Source organism: Malus domestica, chromosome 13 (assembly GCF_042453785.1).
Source record: "Malus domestica chromosome 13, GDT2T_hap1".
NCBI classification, from domain to species: domain Eukaryota; kingdom Viridiplantae; phylum Streptophyta; class Magnoliopsida; order Rosales; family Rosaceae; genus Malus; species Malus domestica.
In genome coordinates, this window is record NC_091673.1 from 11,590,029 (window position 1) to 11,607,570 (window position 17,542).

The 17,542-nt window shown below is 40.0% G+C and overlaps 4 protein-coding genes across 7 annotated transcripts; 2 read left to right on the forward strand and 2 right to left on the reverse strand.

Annotated features, from left to right (window-relative positions):
* Positions 1 to 2,386: 2,386 nt before the first annotated feature.
* On the forward strand, positions 2,387 to 4,337 carry LOC103452814 (probable pectinesterase 67). The gene is made up of 5 exons (XM_008392351.4): positions 2,387 to 2,860; positions 2,980 to 3,142; positions 3,313 to 3,519; positions 3,653 to 3,903; positions 4,011 to 4,337. Exons 1-5 carry the CDS (start codon positions 2,598 to 2,600, stop codon positions 4,162 to 4,164), a joined length of 1,038 nt encoding a protein of 345 aa, XP_008390573.1. The 5' UTR covers positions 2,387 to 2,597; the 3' UTR covers positions 4,165 to 4,337.
* Positions 4,338 to 4,630: 293 nt separating this feature from the next.
* On the reverse strand, positions 4,631 to 6,229 carry LOC108175042 (glycine-rich cell wall structural protein-like). 3 transcript variants are annotated; one of them, XM_070811181.1, is made up of 2 exons: positions 5,220 to 6,229; positions 4,631 to 5,135 (listed from the first exon to the last, which is right to left on the reverse strand). In XM_070811181.1, the coding sequence occupies exons 1-2, from the start codon at positions 6,016 to 6,018 to the stop codon at positions 4,768 to 4,770; spliced, it is 1,167 nt and encodes a 388-aa protein (XP_070667282.1). In that variant the 5' UTR covers positions 6,019 to 6,229; the 3' UTR covers positions 4,631 to 4,767. The 3 variants fall into 3 exon arrangements, with proteins under 3 accessions (XP_070667282.1, XP_070667284.1, XP_070667283.1); XM_070811183.1 differs by having other exon boundaries at positions 4,631 to 4,979; positions 5,190 to 6,229; XM_070811182.1 differs by having other exon boundaries at positions 4,631 to 4,979; positions 5,103 to 6,229.
* A 1,660-nt stretch (positions 6,230 to 7,889) lies between these two features.
* On the forward strand, positions 7,890 to 10,114 carry LOC103452774 (uncharacterized). Its single transcript, XM_008392309.4, has 2 exons — positions 7,890 to 8,308; positions 9,807 to 10,114. Exons 1-2 carry the CDS (start codon positions 8,124 to 8,126, stop codon positions 9,952 to 9,954), a joined length of 333 nt encoding a protein of 110 aa, XP_008390531.1. The 5' UTR covers positions 7,890 to 8,123; the 3' UTR covers positions 9,955 to 10,114.
* An 846-nt stretch (positions 10,115 to 10,960) lies between these two features.
* Positions 10,961 to 17,070, reverse strand: LOC103452773 (uncharacterized). 2 transcript variants are annotated; one of them, XR_011575079.1, is made up of 13 exons: positions 16,008 to 17,070; positions 15,247 to 15,661; positions 14,514 to 15,171; positions 14,094 to 14,134; positions 13,500 to 13,568; positions 13,258 to 13,358; positions 13,026 to 13,104; positions 12,757 to 12,855; positions 12,571 to 12,639; positions 12,413 to 12,462; positions 12,218 to 12,299; positions 12,030 to 12,135; positions 10,961 to 11,590 (listed from the first exon to the last, which is right to left on the reverse strand). XR_011575079.1 is itself a non-coding variant. In XM_008392308.4 (13 exons), the coding sequence occupies exons 1-13, from the start codon at positions 16,460 to 16,462 to the stop codon at positions 11,464 to 11,466; spliced, it is 2,340 nt and encodes a 779-aa protein (XP_008390530.3). In that variant the 5' UTR covers positions 16,463 to 17,070; the 3' UTR covers positions 10,961 to 11,463. The 2 variants fall into 2 exon arrangements, 1 of the variants encoding a protein (XP_008390530.3); XM_008392308.4 differs by having other exon boundaries at positions 12,030 to 12,124.
* Positions 17,071 to 17,542: the final 472 nt, after the last annotated feature.

The window sequence follows — 17,542 nt, forward strand, 5'->3', positions numbered from 1 at the left end:
AATCACTCCCCATGGCTGTCGTTTCCTTTAGTCTTCTCGCTCTATGTTTTGCTCTGTTTGTTTGTGTGGAAAAAGGAAAGAGAGGCTCTAAATATGATGCGTTTGTTCTCCAGCTTAGGTCAGTTTCTCTCTCTGGTGGGCTTAGGCTCTCTTGAGGGCTTGCGCTCCCTTTAATGCAGTTTGCTGCCTTCACCTTTGGAAACATGCAAAAATGTGAGGCTTCTTTGCCTTTCAAACAAATAGGCATAATAGAGTGTCAGCCATCCTTTGGCCCTGATTTCATGCTGAAGGGTGAAACCAGGAATTAATAAAAGCCTTGTCCAAATCTGTTGTTGGAAGAGTGACACTCATCACCGAGTGGAGGAGCCAATGCACCCGCCGCCGAGACGCAAAGCAGCCATTTTTTTTTTAAAAAAAAAAACTTCAAAGCAGAGAAGAGAAAAAATGTGCGTTTAGGTGGTGTGTGGCTGAGACCCACACATTATTTTTCTTCTTTCTCCTGGTCCTGATAGAAATCAGAAGGTGAAAGCTGGCGCAGATTTACGGCGAAGGTGAAAAAAAATGAAAGAGAACCGACATAGTTTTTTGTGTCGATTCCCACAGACGGCGCCAAATGTTGATGCACAAAACCAGAGGGGTCTTGGAACAACGTAAATCCGACCGTGAATCTGCAAGAAATGTAAATAACACAAGATGTATCGTGGTTCACCCCAATGTTTGGGCTATGTCCACACTGATTATTGTATTTCTGAGGGAGAGATAGCTCTGAATATGAGAGTGAGAGCTTAGAGAGAGCTTAAGGCTTAAGGGATGTGAGAAGGCTTCCGGATTGTAAGGGTGAAGAGACCCTTTTATAGAATAAGGGCTCCTCCCCTTTTTACATATTTGCCCCTTCCTTCATTACATAATTACATTTAAGTCCCCCGAGTATTTATACGAGGTCTAAATACGGAGGCCCTAAGTATGGTACAAACAGTTTATATTAGGGTTTTAAGGACCTTCAAGACGTTTTAGGCCAAAATGTATTATTTACATTCAAGGATGTTTTTGGTATTTTATTAGGGGTCTTTTTTTTAGGAAAACTAATGAAAATGGCTTGAAAACTTTGAGTTTTAATGATAAGGACAAAATAAAAGATAAAGTGAATGGTACCAGGTTTGACTTTTTAGTATAAAAATACGGTTTTTCATTAAAATGAACAATATCGTAAGTTTTTCGTTAAAACTCCCTCTTTTTTTTGGAGAACGTGTTTTATTAGGGTTAAGTTACATTATAAATAGAATGTTTTGGTTTTAAGTTTGGTATCTTAGTAATTATGCAATATTAAACTTTTGAGATTTTCTCATACTTTGTGATGGATTTCAGTGTTCTTATTCTTTAAGATTAAAGTTGTTTGATCTTCACTCTGTCACACTGCATCCATTATATTATTCACAAAATGGATGAAAGCATCAACTAATTAGTTAACGAATTGAACAAAGTGGAACAAAACGAAACTACAAGGATGAAAATGCAGAAGTCAATAAATTACCTAACTAGTTGAGTGAAAGTCCGGAAAAACTACCAGAACCATTATGCAAAACTGTCATTCTTAATGTTTTATGCCGGACCGTCTACACACACATATATACAGACATATAAGCTTTAAGCATTTTTCCAATGTTATCTTCTTTTATAAACGATCACGATAGTAGGACTGGGATATATATATATATGTATGTATGTATTCTACTTCGATAGCAGATAAACAAAAATCAACTTAGGGTGCTTGGAGATTTGTTGACGCAATAAAAACTGATGGTGCTGTCTACACATTCATTTTTATCTTTTACGTATTCTCTCAATTTTTGAATTATCAAATCGAATGAATTGAAGGATTCAAATGATATAATTTAATAAAAAATGTGTAGAATGTAAAAACGGTTTACGCGAGCCCATTAACCTATCACCCAAATAAACCCCGTACGTAGTCACGCTATACCATTCATTGTTGGACGTGCATGTAACATCAAACATTTTGTGTACCATTAGTGTGTCCATACTATTTGTGACGCTAAAACACAAAGAAGAAAAATTTGTAGCAGAATCATACTACGTCATCATCATGATATTACACTACAAACGCTCAAAGAATGACATAATATTAAAAGTGAAAATATATTTTCTTTATTAAATTTTAAGACACGTGTATTGGAACTACACAACAAAATTTTAAACATAAACAAAGTTCCTCTGAAACACTTATTATAGGGTTTAAACTCATATGTAGCGGAGTCTACTAGTTTGTGTCTCTCTCTTCTTATTTTAGAATGCGCATTAACCGACTGCCTGAATTACTCGTGAAAATCAAAGAAAGTTGAGCTTTAACCAACGGAAGGCTCTCTAAAATAGATAGAATCTTGTTAGCCAATTAACTTCCAGCTTCGATTTGTCATGTACGCTCAATTTTTCCAAATAACCGCACCCGTAAATGAATAATAAAAAAATTTTAAAAAAAAACCCTTCACGTTGAGAACCTCATTGCCTCACAAAAAACATCCCCCTAGGTGAACATTATTAATTCACCCAAACTGCAGATTGTGTTTCTCCCTAGAAACATGGCTTGGTCTTCGTCCACAACATTCATAACCTTTGCAATCATTTTTTTCACCTACGTAACTCTCACGAATGTTGTTCATTGCTTGACAGCGCAAAAGGTCATTGATTCACCCTTATTGACTCAGAAGATTCACACGAACCGCACGCTTAAGGTTGACATCAATGGCAAGGGAGATTTCACATCTGTTCAAGCAGCCATTGATGCTGTTCCTGAAGGCAATAAGCAGTGGATCATCATCCATGTTAGGAAAGGAGTGTACAGGTAATTTAACCATCAATGATTCACTTTGTTAATTGTGAAATGAAAGCAAAATTAGCTATACATCATGAATAATTAACAAGTTTAATTATGTTATTTACATTATATGTTTTGGCTGCCAGAGAAAAGGTGATCATACCACGTAATAAGCCCTATATATTCATGAGAGGAAATGGGAAGGGGAGGTCAGCCATTGTTTGGTCCCAAAGCTCTTCGGACAATGTTGAATCTGCTACTTTTAGTGTCGAAGCTTCCCATTTCATTGCCTTCGGGATCAGCTTCAAGGTTCATCTTCATTCCCTTTTTTGTGTATATGTACATTACGAGTAGGTTCTACAAAAACGTATGTCAAAATGATTGTCAAAAGCGTGTCTCCGATCCTAATCCACATATATATAAATATGACATTATTCTGTAGATCTAATAGATGTATAAAATTATGCAATGTTTTGCAGAATGAGGCCCCGACCGGTGTGGCTTACACCTCCCAGAACCAGTCAGTTGCAGCATTTGTAGCTGCAGACAAAGTTGCATTCTACCATTGTGGATTTTACAGTACCCATAACACCCTCTTCGATTACAAAGGCAGACATTACTATGATAATTGCTACATCCAGGGCTCCATTGACTTCATCTTTGGACGCGGTAGATCTGTCTTCCACGTATGTAGTACTTAATCACCTTCTTAATTAATTATGAAAACTGTTATTAGCGCTCTAAAAAGATCAGCCAGCATGTATCAAGGTGCATTGAATAAGACTAATTAATTAATCATGGATGCATCCATCCATGCAGAGCTGCGAGGTCTTTGTCATTGGAGACAAGAGGGTGTCGATCAAGGGGTCCGTGACAGCTCAAAATAGGGAGACTGAGAAGGAGAACAGTGGATTTGTTTTTAACAAAGGCAAGCTCTATGGTGTTGGTGACAGTGTGTACCTAGGTAGGGCAAAGGGCGCTTTCTCCAGAGTGATTTACGCAAACATGTACCTCTCCAAGACCGTCGTGCCACAAGGTTGGACCAACTGGAGCTATTCCGGCACAACTGAGTAAGAAACATGCACCCAAATAATTGATCAAACACACATGTTTGCATCTAAAAATATTCCGATTTAATTTATGATTTAATTTTTTGTGCATGAAATGAAATCTGCAGAAACCTATACCATGCCGAGTACAAGTGCAAAGGGCCAGGAGCAGAGGCTACAGGGCGTGCCGAATGGGCAAGACAACTCACCGAAAAAGAAGTTGCACCCTTCTTGTCTATCGACTTCATCAACGGCAAGGAATGGCTGCCAGTTTGGCTTTGAATTAATTAATGTTCATCGATCGTTAGCCGGGGGCCGAGTTACATCAATGATGAATGCAAGAGGCAATCATATGTTTGATTAATAATTTTCTTTCCCTACGAATGTAAAACTGCATGTTGTTGTATTAATCAAAATTACATATTTAGATAATATATGTTTCTGTCCGAATCCAATCAAGGCTACAATCTGACCGACAACCGCATGTCTAGAAAAATAAAATTTCTCTCTTATGTGTTGAATTTGGATAGCATTTGTGCTTAATTATTAGGTGAATTTGGATAGAATTACCAAACCACTTAAAAATTGTACAATGTCGGCAACTGTTCAAACTTAATTTGTTGTTTAATAATGAGAAAGTTGATCTTTCCATTAATTTTACGGATTATTTGCTTCTTGCATGCCTTTCTTCGTATTCGTTTGTGCCAAAGTTAGACATATTGAGAACACAGTGTTTGCATGGAAGAAGTAAATAAAAGGTAGTACCTATATATGGCACGTTACAGATCTTCATTTATTCTCTAGTAGTAAAAGGTAATACAATTTCCATGCAAGTAATCTGACACGACTTTGCATGATGGCGTAGCCTATAGCTGCAATTGGGAGTTAATATCCACCACCAATTCCTCCACCAACACCGCCACCAACTCCTCCTCCAACACCACCACCTGCACCACCACCAAAGCCTCCACCAGCACCTCCACCGGCACCACCTCCGCCGCCAACTCCTCCAACACCACCACCTACACCACCCCCAAAACCTCCACCAGCACCTCCACCTACACCACCTCCACCGCCAACTCCTCCTCCAGAACCACCTCCGCCGCCAACTCCTCCTCCAGCACCACCACCTCTACCGCCCCCAATGCCTCCACCAGCACCTCCACCTACACCACCTCCCCCACCTTTGCCTCCACCGCCAACTCCTCCTCCAACACCACCACCTATGCCGCCCCCAATGCCTCCACCAGCACCTCCGCCTACACCACCTCCGCCACCTTTGCCTCCACCAGCACCTCCACCAACACCACCTCCCCCACCTTTGCCCCCGCCAGCACCTCCGCCTACACCACCTCCCCCACCTTTGCCTCCACCGGCACCTCCACCTACACCACCTCCACCGCCAACTCCTCCTCCAGCACCACCACCTCTGCCGCCCCCAATGCCTCCACCAACACCTCCGCCTACACCACCTCCCCCACCTTTGTCTCCACCAGCACCTCCACCGACACCACCTCCCCCACCTTTGCCCCCGCCAGCACCTCCACCTACACCACCTCCCCCGCCAGCACCTCCGCCTACACCACCTCCGCCACCTTTGCCTCCACCAGCACCTTCGCCAACACCACCTCGCCCACCTTTGCCCCCGCCAACACCTCCGCCTACACCACCTCCTCTTCCACCACCAACTCCGCCTCCAACACCACCCCCTCTTCCACCACCAACACCGCCTCCAACACCACCTCCCCCACCAGCTCCGCCTCCAACACCACCTCCTCCGCCAGCTCCTCCTCCAACACCACCCCCAGATCCACCTCCTACACCGCCGCCTTTGCCACCACCAACACCACCTCCACTTCCACCTCCAGCACCACCCCCGGATCCACCTCCTACGCCACCACCTTTGCCACCTCCCCCACCAACACCACCTCCACTTCCACCACCAACTCCACCTCCTGCACCACCCCCAGCACCACCTCCACCTCCAATTCCACCACCTCCGCCAGCCCCACCACCCAAACCACCTCCTAGGCCTTCTGAAAATGTTTCTTTCTCAATCTTACGACACTCAACTATTGCTAGCACCACTACAAACATCACAGCAAACAACCCAACATACTTAGAATACTTCCCCATGTTTCCCCAAATAACAAATAAGTTAAAGAGAGATCGATATATAGGAAGCGGGGATCGTGAACTGTTTGGTTTGATAAACTTCGGTCACGAGCATTGAATATTTATAGTGATGCAAGCAGGCATTGGAGTACAGAACTGTAGTTCAGGGAGAACACAATTACATAAATGCATGCAGTTGGATGCTTAAGTTGTGGACTAATTTCTACGAACCATGATTAATGAAATGGTGCAAAAATCAAACCCCATTTGACAAATACTCATAATTAGCCGGTGCAACCATAATTTTGTAAGTAGTCCCTGCCACTGTCTGTCCCTGTGGTGTCCCAGCAGCTGTGCTCAACCACTAAGCCTGGTAGATAATATAAGGCATGACAGTCTAAATATACCCCTTGTACTGTATATTATATTAAGGACATATAGAGGGCTCAGTTGTAATAGCACTGGAAATAGCTACCTAATAGTAAATATCCATATGATTTTGCTAGCAAAAAGAGAAGAAAATCCATGTGATTAGTTTAGTCAACTTGATTAAATGGACCACCGACAACACTTTTGTTGTGATAACATGGGATTTGCATGGCACGTAAACATCATCTAACGATCTCAAAGTATTAGATCAATTGTCAAGTTGAATATGGATTAGTTGAACTTTTGAAGAAATTCAGCCGTCGACTTTAAAACTCCACCTTTTTTTTAAACAAACGATATTACCTACAATGAGGGGATGGTCTTAGCCTCACAATGGGTTAGCAATAATGTCATTCAAATTTACTTTTTACGAGAATCAAACTTAAAACCTTTCACTTACAAATGAAGATGAATATCAATACATCGTAATACTAAGTGGCTTAAAACTCCACTTATTCACAACACTCGAGGCTTCCCTTTGATAGGATTCTGTGTACTTGCTGACTCAACACGTTGAATTGGTGATGTGGCAATGCTGATTAGGAGGAATTAGGGGTTGGTTTATCAGATGAGGTTGTTAGGCAGTTAGTTAGTCGGTGGCCTAGAGGATAAGCTACCTGGTTACTATATTAGGGAAGTTGTAAAAGGAAAGTGGTTGTTGATGTTGTAATTGATTGTAATAAGAAATGCACCATTACTGCAACATTGAGGAAGACGTAGAGCTTGCGTTGTATCACCCTGGGGTAGTGTAATCACTGATCGGTCAAGCTTAATAAGGAAGCTTATGTGAAAAAAGGACGAAGCATCGATTTTGCCTAATCTACGTTTTATTTGATCCAATTAAACTCTCAGTTGACCTAATTAAAAACTGTATTGATTTACACTTTGCACCCTAGGGTTCAGGTTTAGTAACAATCTAAAAAAAAAAACCAACCATACAATTATAAATTGGCACATATGGCCCCTTTGTTCATTTGTCTATCAAGTTGAACCTTTTAGATGTGGTTTGAAGGCTTGACTAAACAAACAGTCTATTTATTTGTATCAGTTAATTAACTACGGGCATTTTGATAATTATTTTGTTTTTAGCTTTCAGTTTTCACTTGTTTGTAAATAGAAAATTAAAATATTATTTGGTAACTACTTTTAGTTTTTAATTCTTAAAAAATAAAAAGTAAAAACTCAAGGTCAAATTTTGAAAATTCAAGAAAGTAGTTTTTTTTTTTTTTTTTTTTTGAACATTGAAGGTAGCTATCAAACAAGATTTCAATTTTAAAAAACGTGAAAACCAAAAGTGAAAATGAAATGAGTATCAAACGGCCCCTAAATGGTCTTAGTTTATATTAATTTTTTATAAAGATAATCTTCGTATAGTGATTTATAATATGAACAGTTCGAATTATAAGCACGAAATTCTGTGAACCGGCCAATTTTAAGGCTGAATGGCCATGATTGCCCAATCAAATTCTTGTTGGGCCATTATCAAATTCTAGCCCGCTATTGACATGCTCAGGCCCCCAATTCTCAGCCACCGCCAGTCACCACCGCTTTCAAGTCTTCAATTCTCAAAAGAGGGCAAAAGCTAGGGTTTTTTACCAAATTCCTTCAAAAATACAGAAGGGGGTTTCAAATTTCAGTTTCTGAATCGCGAGAATCACACGAAGAAAGCGCAATCGAAATCGAAGAATCTGAAAAAAATGGAGGGAGGTGGAGAAGGAGTAGAGATGGTGGTGGACTCCAAGGACTTGCAGCAGCAGAGCAAAGCCTTCGATAAGCTCACCGACCGCGTCGAAGATCGCCAGCTCAATTCCACCCGCGTCCAGGAGGCCATGGCTTCCATCGCCGCCTCCTCCGAAGCCGATAGGAATGCTATGCGATTGAGGTCGGTATATTCCAATTTAGTCTGTACTTATATTTATCAAAAATTTCAATATTGAATTAACTTATGATCGAGTTTGATTCGTATGCTATTGAAAGATTAGATTTTCCTTGTGACTCAGTAGTAAGGGTTTGAAAGCAATAGTTTTTTCTTTAGGCAAGCGATAATGGGGAGGGTAGGGATGCACGGCGGTTACAGCGGACGGGTAATCGCGGTTATTTACTCATAATCGTTTATGTTCATACTTGCATAACAGTTTACCTAGTGGATAATTGCATAAATGGTTATACCCATACCCATAATCGTTTATAAATGGTTAATCATATGTACCCATTTACCCATAACTAACTGTTTACCCATTTAACCATAATCATTTACCCATTTTGAACTCGTTTATCATTTTTTTTATCCTTTTTTGACCTATCTACATGTTTTTTTTTTAACAACTTAAAAATTATAAAAAAAAAATTCGTTTTTTGACAATTAAACACCGTTATAGGTACATTTTAGCATGCATTGCTCTATTTTAATCATTTAGGTCATCATATAATTCTAATAATTGAAATAATAGTTTACGAACGATATTTTTCTACTACACCCGAGCAAGTCTTTAATTATAATCCATATGGGTACAAAGTAAGCTTCTAAAAACAAACATTTTTCTACACTAATACCAGTATTTTCTGTGAACCGCAAGATAGATCATAAGCTTCAAGTCAGCTCTTTGATTTTTTCTCCTTGTGCTTCAAACTTTTTGTATACGAAAAGTTTAGCAACAAATACAAAAACGCGTTATAACTGTTAAAAATATTATAAATTTTACATATATTAAATTAAATGGGTAAATGGATACCCGTTATAACCGCGGTTAATATCCATAATCAATGGATACCCGTTATAACCGCGAGTAATACCCATAATCATCCATTTAAATTTCACGGATAAACGGTTATACTCATAACCGTTTGTTTATCTAAACGGTTACCCATAACCGTAACCGTGAACTTTAAATAAGCATGTAACCACGGTTACCCAAACCCATGGGTATTTTGCCCATCCCTAGGGGAGGGAACAATTGGATTCAGGACCTCGAGCTGAATGCTTTTAACCAACTGAGTTATAAGCCCGTTGAGAAAATAATAGTTAGATGCACTTACAAAGCACCAATTTGAAGAGAAAAAAGGCTGAACGCGACTATTATTACACCCGACATTAATAGTTTATAGTTGATAGGTGATGGATTATTTTTTATGTAGTTTGATACTTGAAAGTGTTTCTCACTAACATTAACGATTGTTGTGGTGAAATTTGTATAAAATTGTTGACTTGATACGGGGTTTTGGGCAGAACTGAAGGTGGGGTAGCAGTAAATTTACATTTTCGATAGTGTGAAGTGTAGTAACTGGATCTTTATGATGTTCAACATAAGCATAAGATGAACTCGTTATTTGCTGAGACCGGCGTGCCCATATTGTAAAGCTTGCTTCGTTACAATTTACAGGGAGAAGGAATTGGCTGCTGTGAAGATCAATGCAGGCGATGTAGACATAATCGCAAATGAACTAGAGTTGGACAAGAAGGTAGCTGAGAGGACTTTGCGGGAGCACAAAGGTGATGCCGTTGCTGCCATTCGACACTTGCTTCGCTAGAAATGAATTCCCAAGTATGATTAGAATTTGGGTTTCTTTTTTGCTTCAAATTTTGCATCTCCAACGCTATCAGATATATTCAGATATCGAATGACAATTACATTGCTGTACTGTGAGTTGCGAGGATAAAATAATCAGAAACATGCACCTTAGTGACTCATTTCACATTTGGCATCAGTTGAGCTAGATTTATTTCTTTTTCGGAAACAAGTGGTAGCGGGGGAGGAGGGAGAGTCGAACACAGGCCCTCAGGTACAAATGCAAGGATGAATAACCAACTAAGCTACAAGGCTCTTGCGACTTCAACTTTTTTAGCGCTTAACAGAAATTGGTGGTCACCAAGAGGGAGCCTTTACCTTTAGACCAGTGGCATGAGTGGCCATCCCAATCCCAAGATAAGATTCCATGACAATTATAAAGTGTGTTCATTTTCGTGCCCATATTTGTCTGTTACCATCATATTATGTGGTTGGCCTAACCCTATCTTCAAAGTAAACTTCTTTCTCGAAACCTTTTCTGCTGCGGTGGATATTATCAACTTGTTGTCACAAATTAGAGAATTCCTCTGTTGATCTGCAACATTAATACCAATGTGGTTTTGCCAAGGTAAGATTTCGCGCAAGTGATTTCTGGCCGTTGATGAAATATGGGTTCCCATTCGTGAATGGTCAAAATCGCTCGTTGTCCTGTGAGCAGCGCACTGTGTAGCGCTGCTCATCCACTGTTAAGAGTGGCATAAGACCGATCGAACCATTTAAACCTTATAACACCATAAAAATGTATTTTTGGACCAAATTGAACCAAATTGTACCGGGTTTGGTTTCGCCTACATAAAAACGCTCTAAATCGAACCAAATGATTCAATAGTAGTTTGGTTTGGTTTGGTTTGATTTTGGTTTTTTCATTTTGCGCTCAAATTGAATCAAACTGCTCCGTTTAACCGTTAATCTGACCACATTTTAGTGGTACTTGTTTTTAGCAAGCACAACCATTGCAAATCACAACGTCGACAAATCACCCATTGAATTTCCAGCTTTATTCCGCAAAAGATCATCCCATCTAAAAATGGTAAAAAGTAAAAGTAATAGAGATGGTTTATTATGCAAAAGAGAGATTGATCACTCTATTTACTCAAATGAATACAGATTGACCCGCTGCCAAGTTTTTTTTTTTTTTTTTTTTTTTTTTTGTTTCCCTCATATTTTTTTACATTTTTTTATAAATCACAAAAACTGGTGACATATTATCATGTGATCCAATCCAACCGACATGACTCCCTCTCGCACTACACCCACACATTAACCATCACAACCAAACCCATCAACCGTTTTAATACGACATGCCGTTTGTGCCATCTGACTTTCCAACTTTGTGGTTCCAATACGACATGCCATTTGGGGGCTGTCTCTGGCTAATTTACCCGTTTTGTCACTGTTCTGCTTCGATTCATCCACACAGTGGTAGGGAAGTGAGAACACTGATGCAACATAAAGATCCAGCCGGGAGGGGCTACAATTCTTTCGGGGCGTTATCACCCGTGGCGGTACGCGCTGCTTGGAACTGAAGATTGTACTGTCTCTGCAGGTCTCTGAGCCTCTCCAGCAGTTCTTGAAATGTTGGCCTGGCAGCTGCATCACTGGTTTTCATTCAAGTTGGAATATCAGCACATTAGCAGTTTTACCAAAGTTTTGACTTAAAAAATTGAGGGGCCGTTTAATAACTATTTCGTTTTCAGTTTTCAGTTCAACTTGTTAAACACCATACAGCATTGAATAAAGAATTAAGCTTGACCTTCTGATGACAACAAACGCATGCCAACTACCCTTTACCAATAAATGATAGAAACCGACCCACAAAAATCAGACTGAATACCTTTTGACAACAATAAAATATCTCTAATTATATGGCTAACACCTCGGCAAATCAGTGGGCCCTACTCTTGCGACCGATATCACTTTTAAACAGAGTTGATGGGAGGGGGCAAAGTGAGACGAGAATTGAGTTTCATCTTTCAGGGTGAATTTAATCCGCGAATCTAATATATGAAATGAACCGAGCATGGAAAGAATTACTACCTCTGCCAGCAGCTCTCAATCAAAGAAGTCCATTGTGGGTCCACATCCTTTGGGATCTCTAACCTTTGGTCCATGAACCCTACAGCTCCAATCACCTACGAGTACCCTAAATAAATTGTTGTTCATACATGCACACAGCATATTTGAAAAAGATGCTACCAAGATATTTTTCCCAAAGAAAACAATACCTGCATTGAGTTCAGATTATCCCAAGGGATCTTCTCAGTAGCAAGCTCCCACAATATCACCCCATAGCTGTATATATCAGACCTGTGTACATCCGAAGTTCCAAACATCACGAAGAGATATAAATGTAGTTTAGAGAAGCCGTAGAATGACAGAAAATTTAAGGGAAGTATTCCAGATGAACAATGGCAACATACTTCTCGTCTGAGGGTTCATTACGTAGAACTTCTGGTGCCATCCATTGAGGCTACAAATGAGAAAATTGGCATATTTAAGTGAGAACCTCACGTGCTAACATTTAGACCGATTGGTTTAATATATAGTAAAGAGGATATAGTGGTGTGAGTTGAAATACCGTGCCCTTCCCGGTCTTGGTTGTGAGAAATGTTTCGTGCTTAAGACGTGAAAGACCAAAATCACCAACCTGTTCAGGATAACATCAAACGGGTCATTGTTTAACTTGATCAAACTGCTGTAAAAGCACAAGAAGAAAAAACTCATGGAGAAGGATTTAGAAATAGAAACGTGGCGGATGACAGACCTTGACCGTCCAGTTCCTATCAACTAGGAGATTTGAAGACTTCAGATCTCGATGAATGATAGGTGGGTTGAAATGATGAAGATAATTCATGCCTCGTGCCTGTCAAAAGGTAGTGAGATACTAAATCCTAAGATACTAAAACATTACAACAGAAAAGAAAAGAAAAGAAAAACAACAATGTATAACAAAATTCCCAGACGGGGGCACTAGATCTATAATCATATAATATGTATATATATCTCATTTTCGTATTGTTACTCAATACTCACTATATCTATCGCCATAAGAACACGTCGCCTCCAGTCTAGTTTTGATGTGTTCCTTTGTAATAAGCGAAACAAACTTCCACTGCATGAAAAAAATATTGATACAAGAGGCACAGTCAGCTCTGAAGTACTTTAGAATGAATGCATGAAACACTAATACACTGGTTGAAATGATAAACCTGAATATAAATACTGGCAAAGATAGATATTTCAGAAAGGGAAGTTTAGAACCAACCGAGGGAGGAATTCAGTTACGATGCAGAGACGCTGAGGTGAAGTCACAGCTCCCATAAAAAGCAGAACATTTGGATGTCGAAGCCTTTTCATGAGAGACACCTTGATAAACAATACCATATTGTGATATCAGTGTTGAACAAAAATGAATGACAATCACAAATTTAACCATAAAGGAAAAAAGTAAAGGAATATTTTTACAGTATTTCAAACATAATCCCACAGGCTTCAAGAGAATCACACCTCTTGTCTGAAGGAAAATATCACATCTTCTGAATATTCTTGCCTGGAGAATACCTTGACAGCAACATCCTATAAGAGCAAGGATACCATTAAATCACACATGAAGAATACATGCTTAACATACTCCTAATGCTTCCTCACATTTCATAATCTAAAGGCGATGAACATCCCACATGCAACATCGATATTACTCCTAGTTCGTGTGAATAAATGCTGCAAAAATATAGTTCAATAAAAAAAAATTACCCGTATCAGAGACTTTGAGTGGTATATATGGCATTTCATCCAATTTCATGCTTTATGCAAAACATGTAGGCATGAAAACCCTATGGTTATGAAGACATTTGCGGAGCTTTTTTTATTTTTTTTTACTTCTTGCAAATTGAACTGCATTTTGTCTTTCACTAGGGTAACCGGAATTCTTTTACTATCTTGCAAATTGAACTGCATTTTGTCTTGCAAATTTTTTTTTTGAAAAGAAAAGTAAATGGAAATCATCACTCGACCATATCATTTCAGTTAAATCTCGAACTACTTTTTTTGGGCATCCATTTAAAGTGAAGATTAACCAAAGAAGGAGTAAAAAGAACATACTGATCCATACCACAGACCATGGTATACGGTTCCCCATGATCCTGCAGAATGGAGGAAAACAGCAAATACATGTCAGGAAGAAATTCAACCAAGCAAACCATAAAATCATAAACTTGCAAGAGAAAGGAGCATAAGTTCAAGAGAACTTTTGTTTGGTCAAGATGACCAATTCTAGCTACTGAAAAAAATACATTAGATGAATGTTTTGGAAATTAAAAAGTCATTTACCCATGTCATTAGTGATTCAAAGAAAACAGTAGATGATTTGGGAAAGATCAAATATACCTTGGACAATTAACTTAATCACCTTTGCTCATTTGGGTGATTACAGGCATGCTTTACCAACATCAATTAAACAGTTTCCAGAGTGAAGAATATCAATAATTCAGAAGCATGACGGTTCACTGGAAATATGATTACCTTGCCCAACTTGTTCTCCAATTATCAAATCTTCCCATAGGATTTCGTAGTCCAGGCTGTCAGTGTCTACATCCACCTTATTCACAGCACTGCTGCTAGTACTTCCACAGCTGCTGGCACTGCTTGTGCTGTTAACATTAAATGAGGAGGTCCAGGATCCTGTGGCCTCATTATTTGGAGTTCGGTTATTTTCATTCACCCGACTTTCTGGTTTTGAACCAAAATAATTCTTCTGATGAGCTGAATCATTCTCATGTTCATTATGCAACCAAGGCCAAACAAAATGAGTATTCTTAGCCTCTTGCCCTTCTCGCCCATTTCCTTTCCATGGCCATGTTATCCCTTTCTTACCCATCCATGATTCTGCTTTTGAGGATATCATCATCTGGATCGAAGGTTTTCCTTCACTCTCATCACCAGAATCTTTGTAGGGCTTTCCTGGAGACTTCTCATCAATATTGGAGAATACTCCAAAAGGAGATAGGGGCAAATCTCCTCTAGGTGTGCTAGCCCCACTTGAATTCGCATCCTCCCTATGATCAGAGAGAACACAATCTGAACCATGATCAGAATGATGACAACCACTCTCACCTTCGTGATCTATGTTGTTTTCTCCCACCCGAATTTTTGACTTTACTTTGTTGCTCACTTTGGATGCCTGTTTCAGGACTCTAACAATCAGGATACACTAGTGAATAATAAATCAAAGGAACAAGAAAACTATAAGACTAACCAAATTTGTTATTTTGGATGCAATGGCATTTTGTAGAGGCTGCTGAGGATCAAGGCCAAGTTTAGCAGTAACACGAGCTCTAGACCGGCTGTAGCTTGAATCTGATTCTGGGGGCTTTACTCCTGACATTGGAATCTTAATTTCTCGAAAGGGCCGGATATCACTTGACACGCAAATAATCCCAATAAAAGTGCCATCATCATCATAGAATGGAGTATCTGTTACAACGGCCGTAAACCTCTCCCCAGCTTTGTTCTTGACAGGGAACTGCCCAGTCCAGCTCTCCCCCTTGCTGACACGATGGATTATAGTGTTTGCTACAGCATAGTCTTGAGGATCTACTAAGAGCTCAATGGGACTATGTCCAAGTGCTTCAGCCGCAGAATAACCATATAAATTTTCAGCAGTTTTGTTCCTGCAATAATCAATATTCCCAAATGCACCAAGTTGATACCTTCTACCACTAAAACCATATTTCAAAGAGGAATTTTTATACGAAAATAATCAAATGCTGATCAATTTAGTTTCATCAACAGAAATTCAGCATCACAACCAACATATATACAGTCAATCTCAATTCAACGAACCTAACAATTCACATTTGCAACCAGAGTTGAATTTATATAACCACCCAGTAATCGAATAAATACTAGAAAAATATCAAGCAATTCATGCTAGTGACAGATAAAATTTACCAATACAAAAACGTAGACAAATGAACATCAAAATCTGCAAAACCAAGCCTTGATTGAGCTACTTACCAGTAAATTATAAGCCCATTGATATCAAATATATGCACAGATTGCCCAATTGACTGCAATATGTTCAGATACTGCCTGTCAGTAAAGTTCACAGCTGAAGGTCCGGCGCTACTGCTTCCTCCACTGCCGCCGCCGCCGCCACTGCCTCCAGTGGGAGGATCATGGCTGCGGCTCTCCCTCTGAAGCGGCGAGGAATGCCGAAATGAAGAAGACCCTCTCTTCCAAGCCGCCGCATCGTGACCTCCATTACCAGCAGCACCGCCGCCCCCAGCGACTCTCCTTCTGGGCACAGACGAGAACCTTGAGCGCTGCGGCGAGACGGAGTGGGCCCTCTGGTGCTCTGATTTGACATCCTCGGAGTGCCTGAGCTTGGTCATCTCCTTCTTGAGGTCGGCCTGACCCGCTTCCAGCACTTGGATCTTCTTCAGAAGCTCCTCCGCCGGCGGAGTATCCATGGCAGCAGAAACCTCCAAAGCTTGAAGCTTTGCACCAAAACCCACCAACCCAGTTGAAAGTCTTCAATGAAATGAAGAACCCAGTTCTGGAAATGGCAGCAAACCGAGCTCAAACGGAAGAAGACTCATGGGTTCTCTCAGTTTTCTTCTACTCCAATCAAAAATTTGAAAACAATGGACACCCAGTTGAGATTATGATCTTGAAAGCTATAAGCAAGTATGGGGGTTGAAATTGATAAGACGGACTCAGAGGGATTGATTGATGAATCTCTCTCTCTCTCTCTCTCTCTCTCTCTCTCTCTCTCTCTCTCTCTCCAATAACTGCTCTTCTTTTTCCTTTGCTTGTATAATAAGTGCAGTCAATTACTTGCTGATTTGAGAGGTCAAATAACATATTAGCATTCTGCTTTTCATCTTCCTTCTTCTTCTTCACCCTCTCTCTCTCTCTCCTTCCTCTTTTAGGTTTAGCTTATTCCTTCTTCTCTCTCTCTCTCCTCTCCCTCTCCTCCCCCTCTCTCTCCTCTCTTGTTTTTGGGCGGTTAGCTGTTTCCTCCCATTCCCTAATTTTTTTTATTTTTTGTCGCATCATCATCTGAATCTTAACCATTAAGACCAGAAGTAAATTTACATGCTAAATTCTGCAAATGACGACCCACGCGCCAAATACCGGAGTACGAACACCAACCAATCATTGTTCCGGATAATCCCCTTCCCATGACCAATCGGAGATCAGCGTCCTCCGCACGCGAGCTGCTGCGTTTAGGTTTTTAACCTGGCTTTGCATTTTCCGCTAAAAGGCCCTCCAAATTGGACTATTTCCGCTCCTCTTTTTATCCTGCCACCTTCCTCCTCCTTTTTTCGGAGTCCATGAAAAATATTGTACAAAATAAATCCCAAGTGCGCAATGTCCCTTTTCGTCCATTAACTTTCCCTTTATTTTCTTTTTTCTTTTTTTTTTGGTAAAGTACTTTCCCTTTATTTCCTGAGTTCTAATTGGTCCTCCCAAATCCGGATTAATATATTAGGATTGGATTAACTTGCGGCTCAGATTACTTCATTTGCAATTGCACATTATTCATT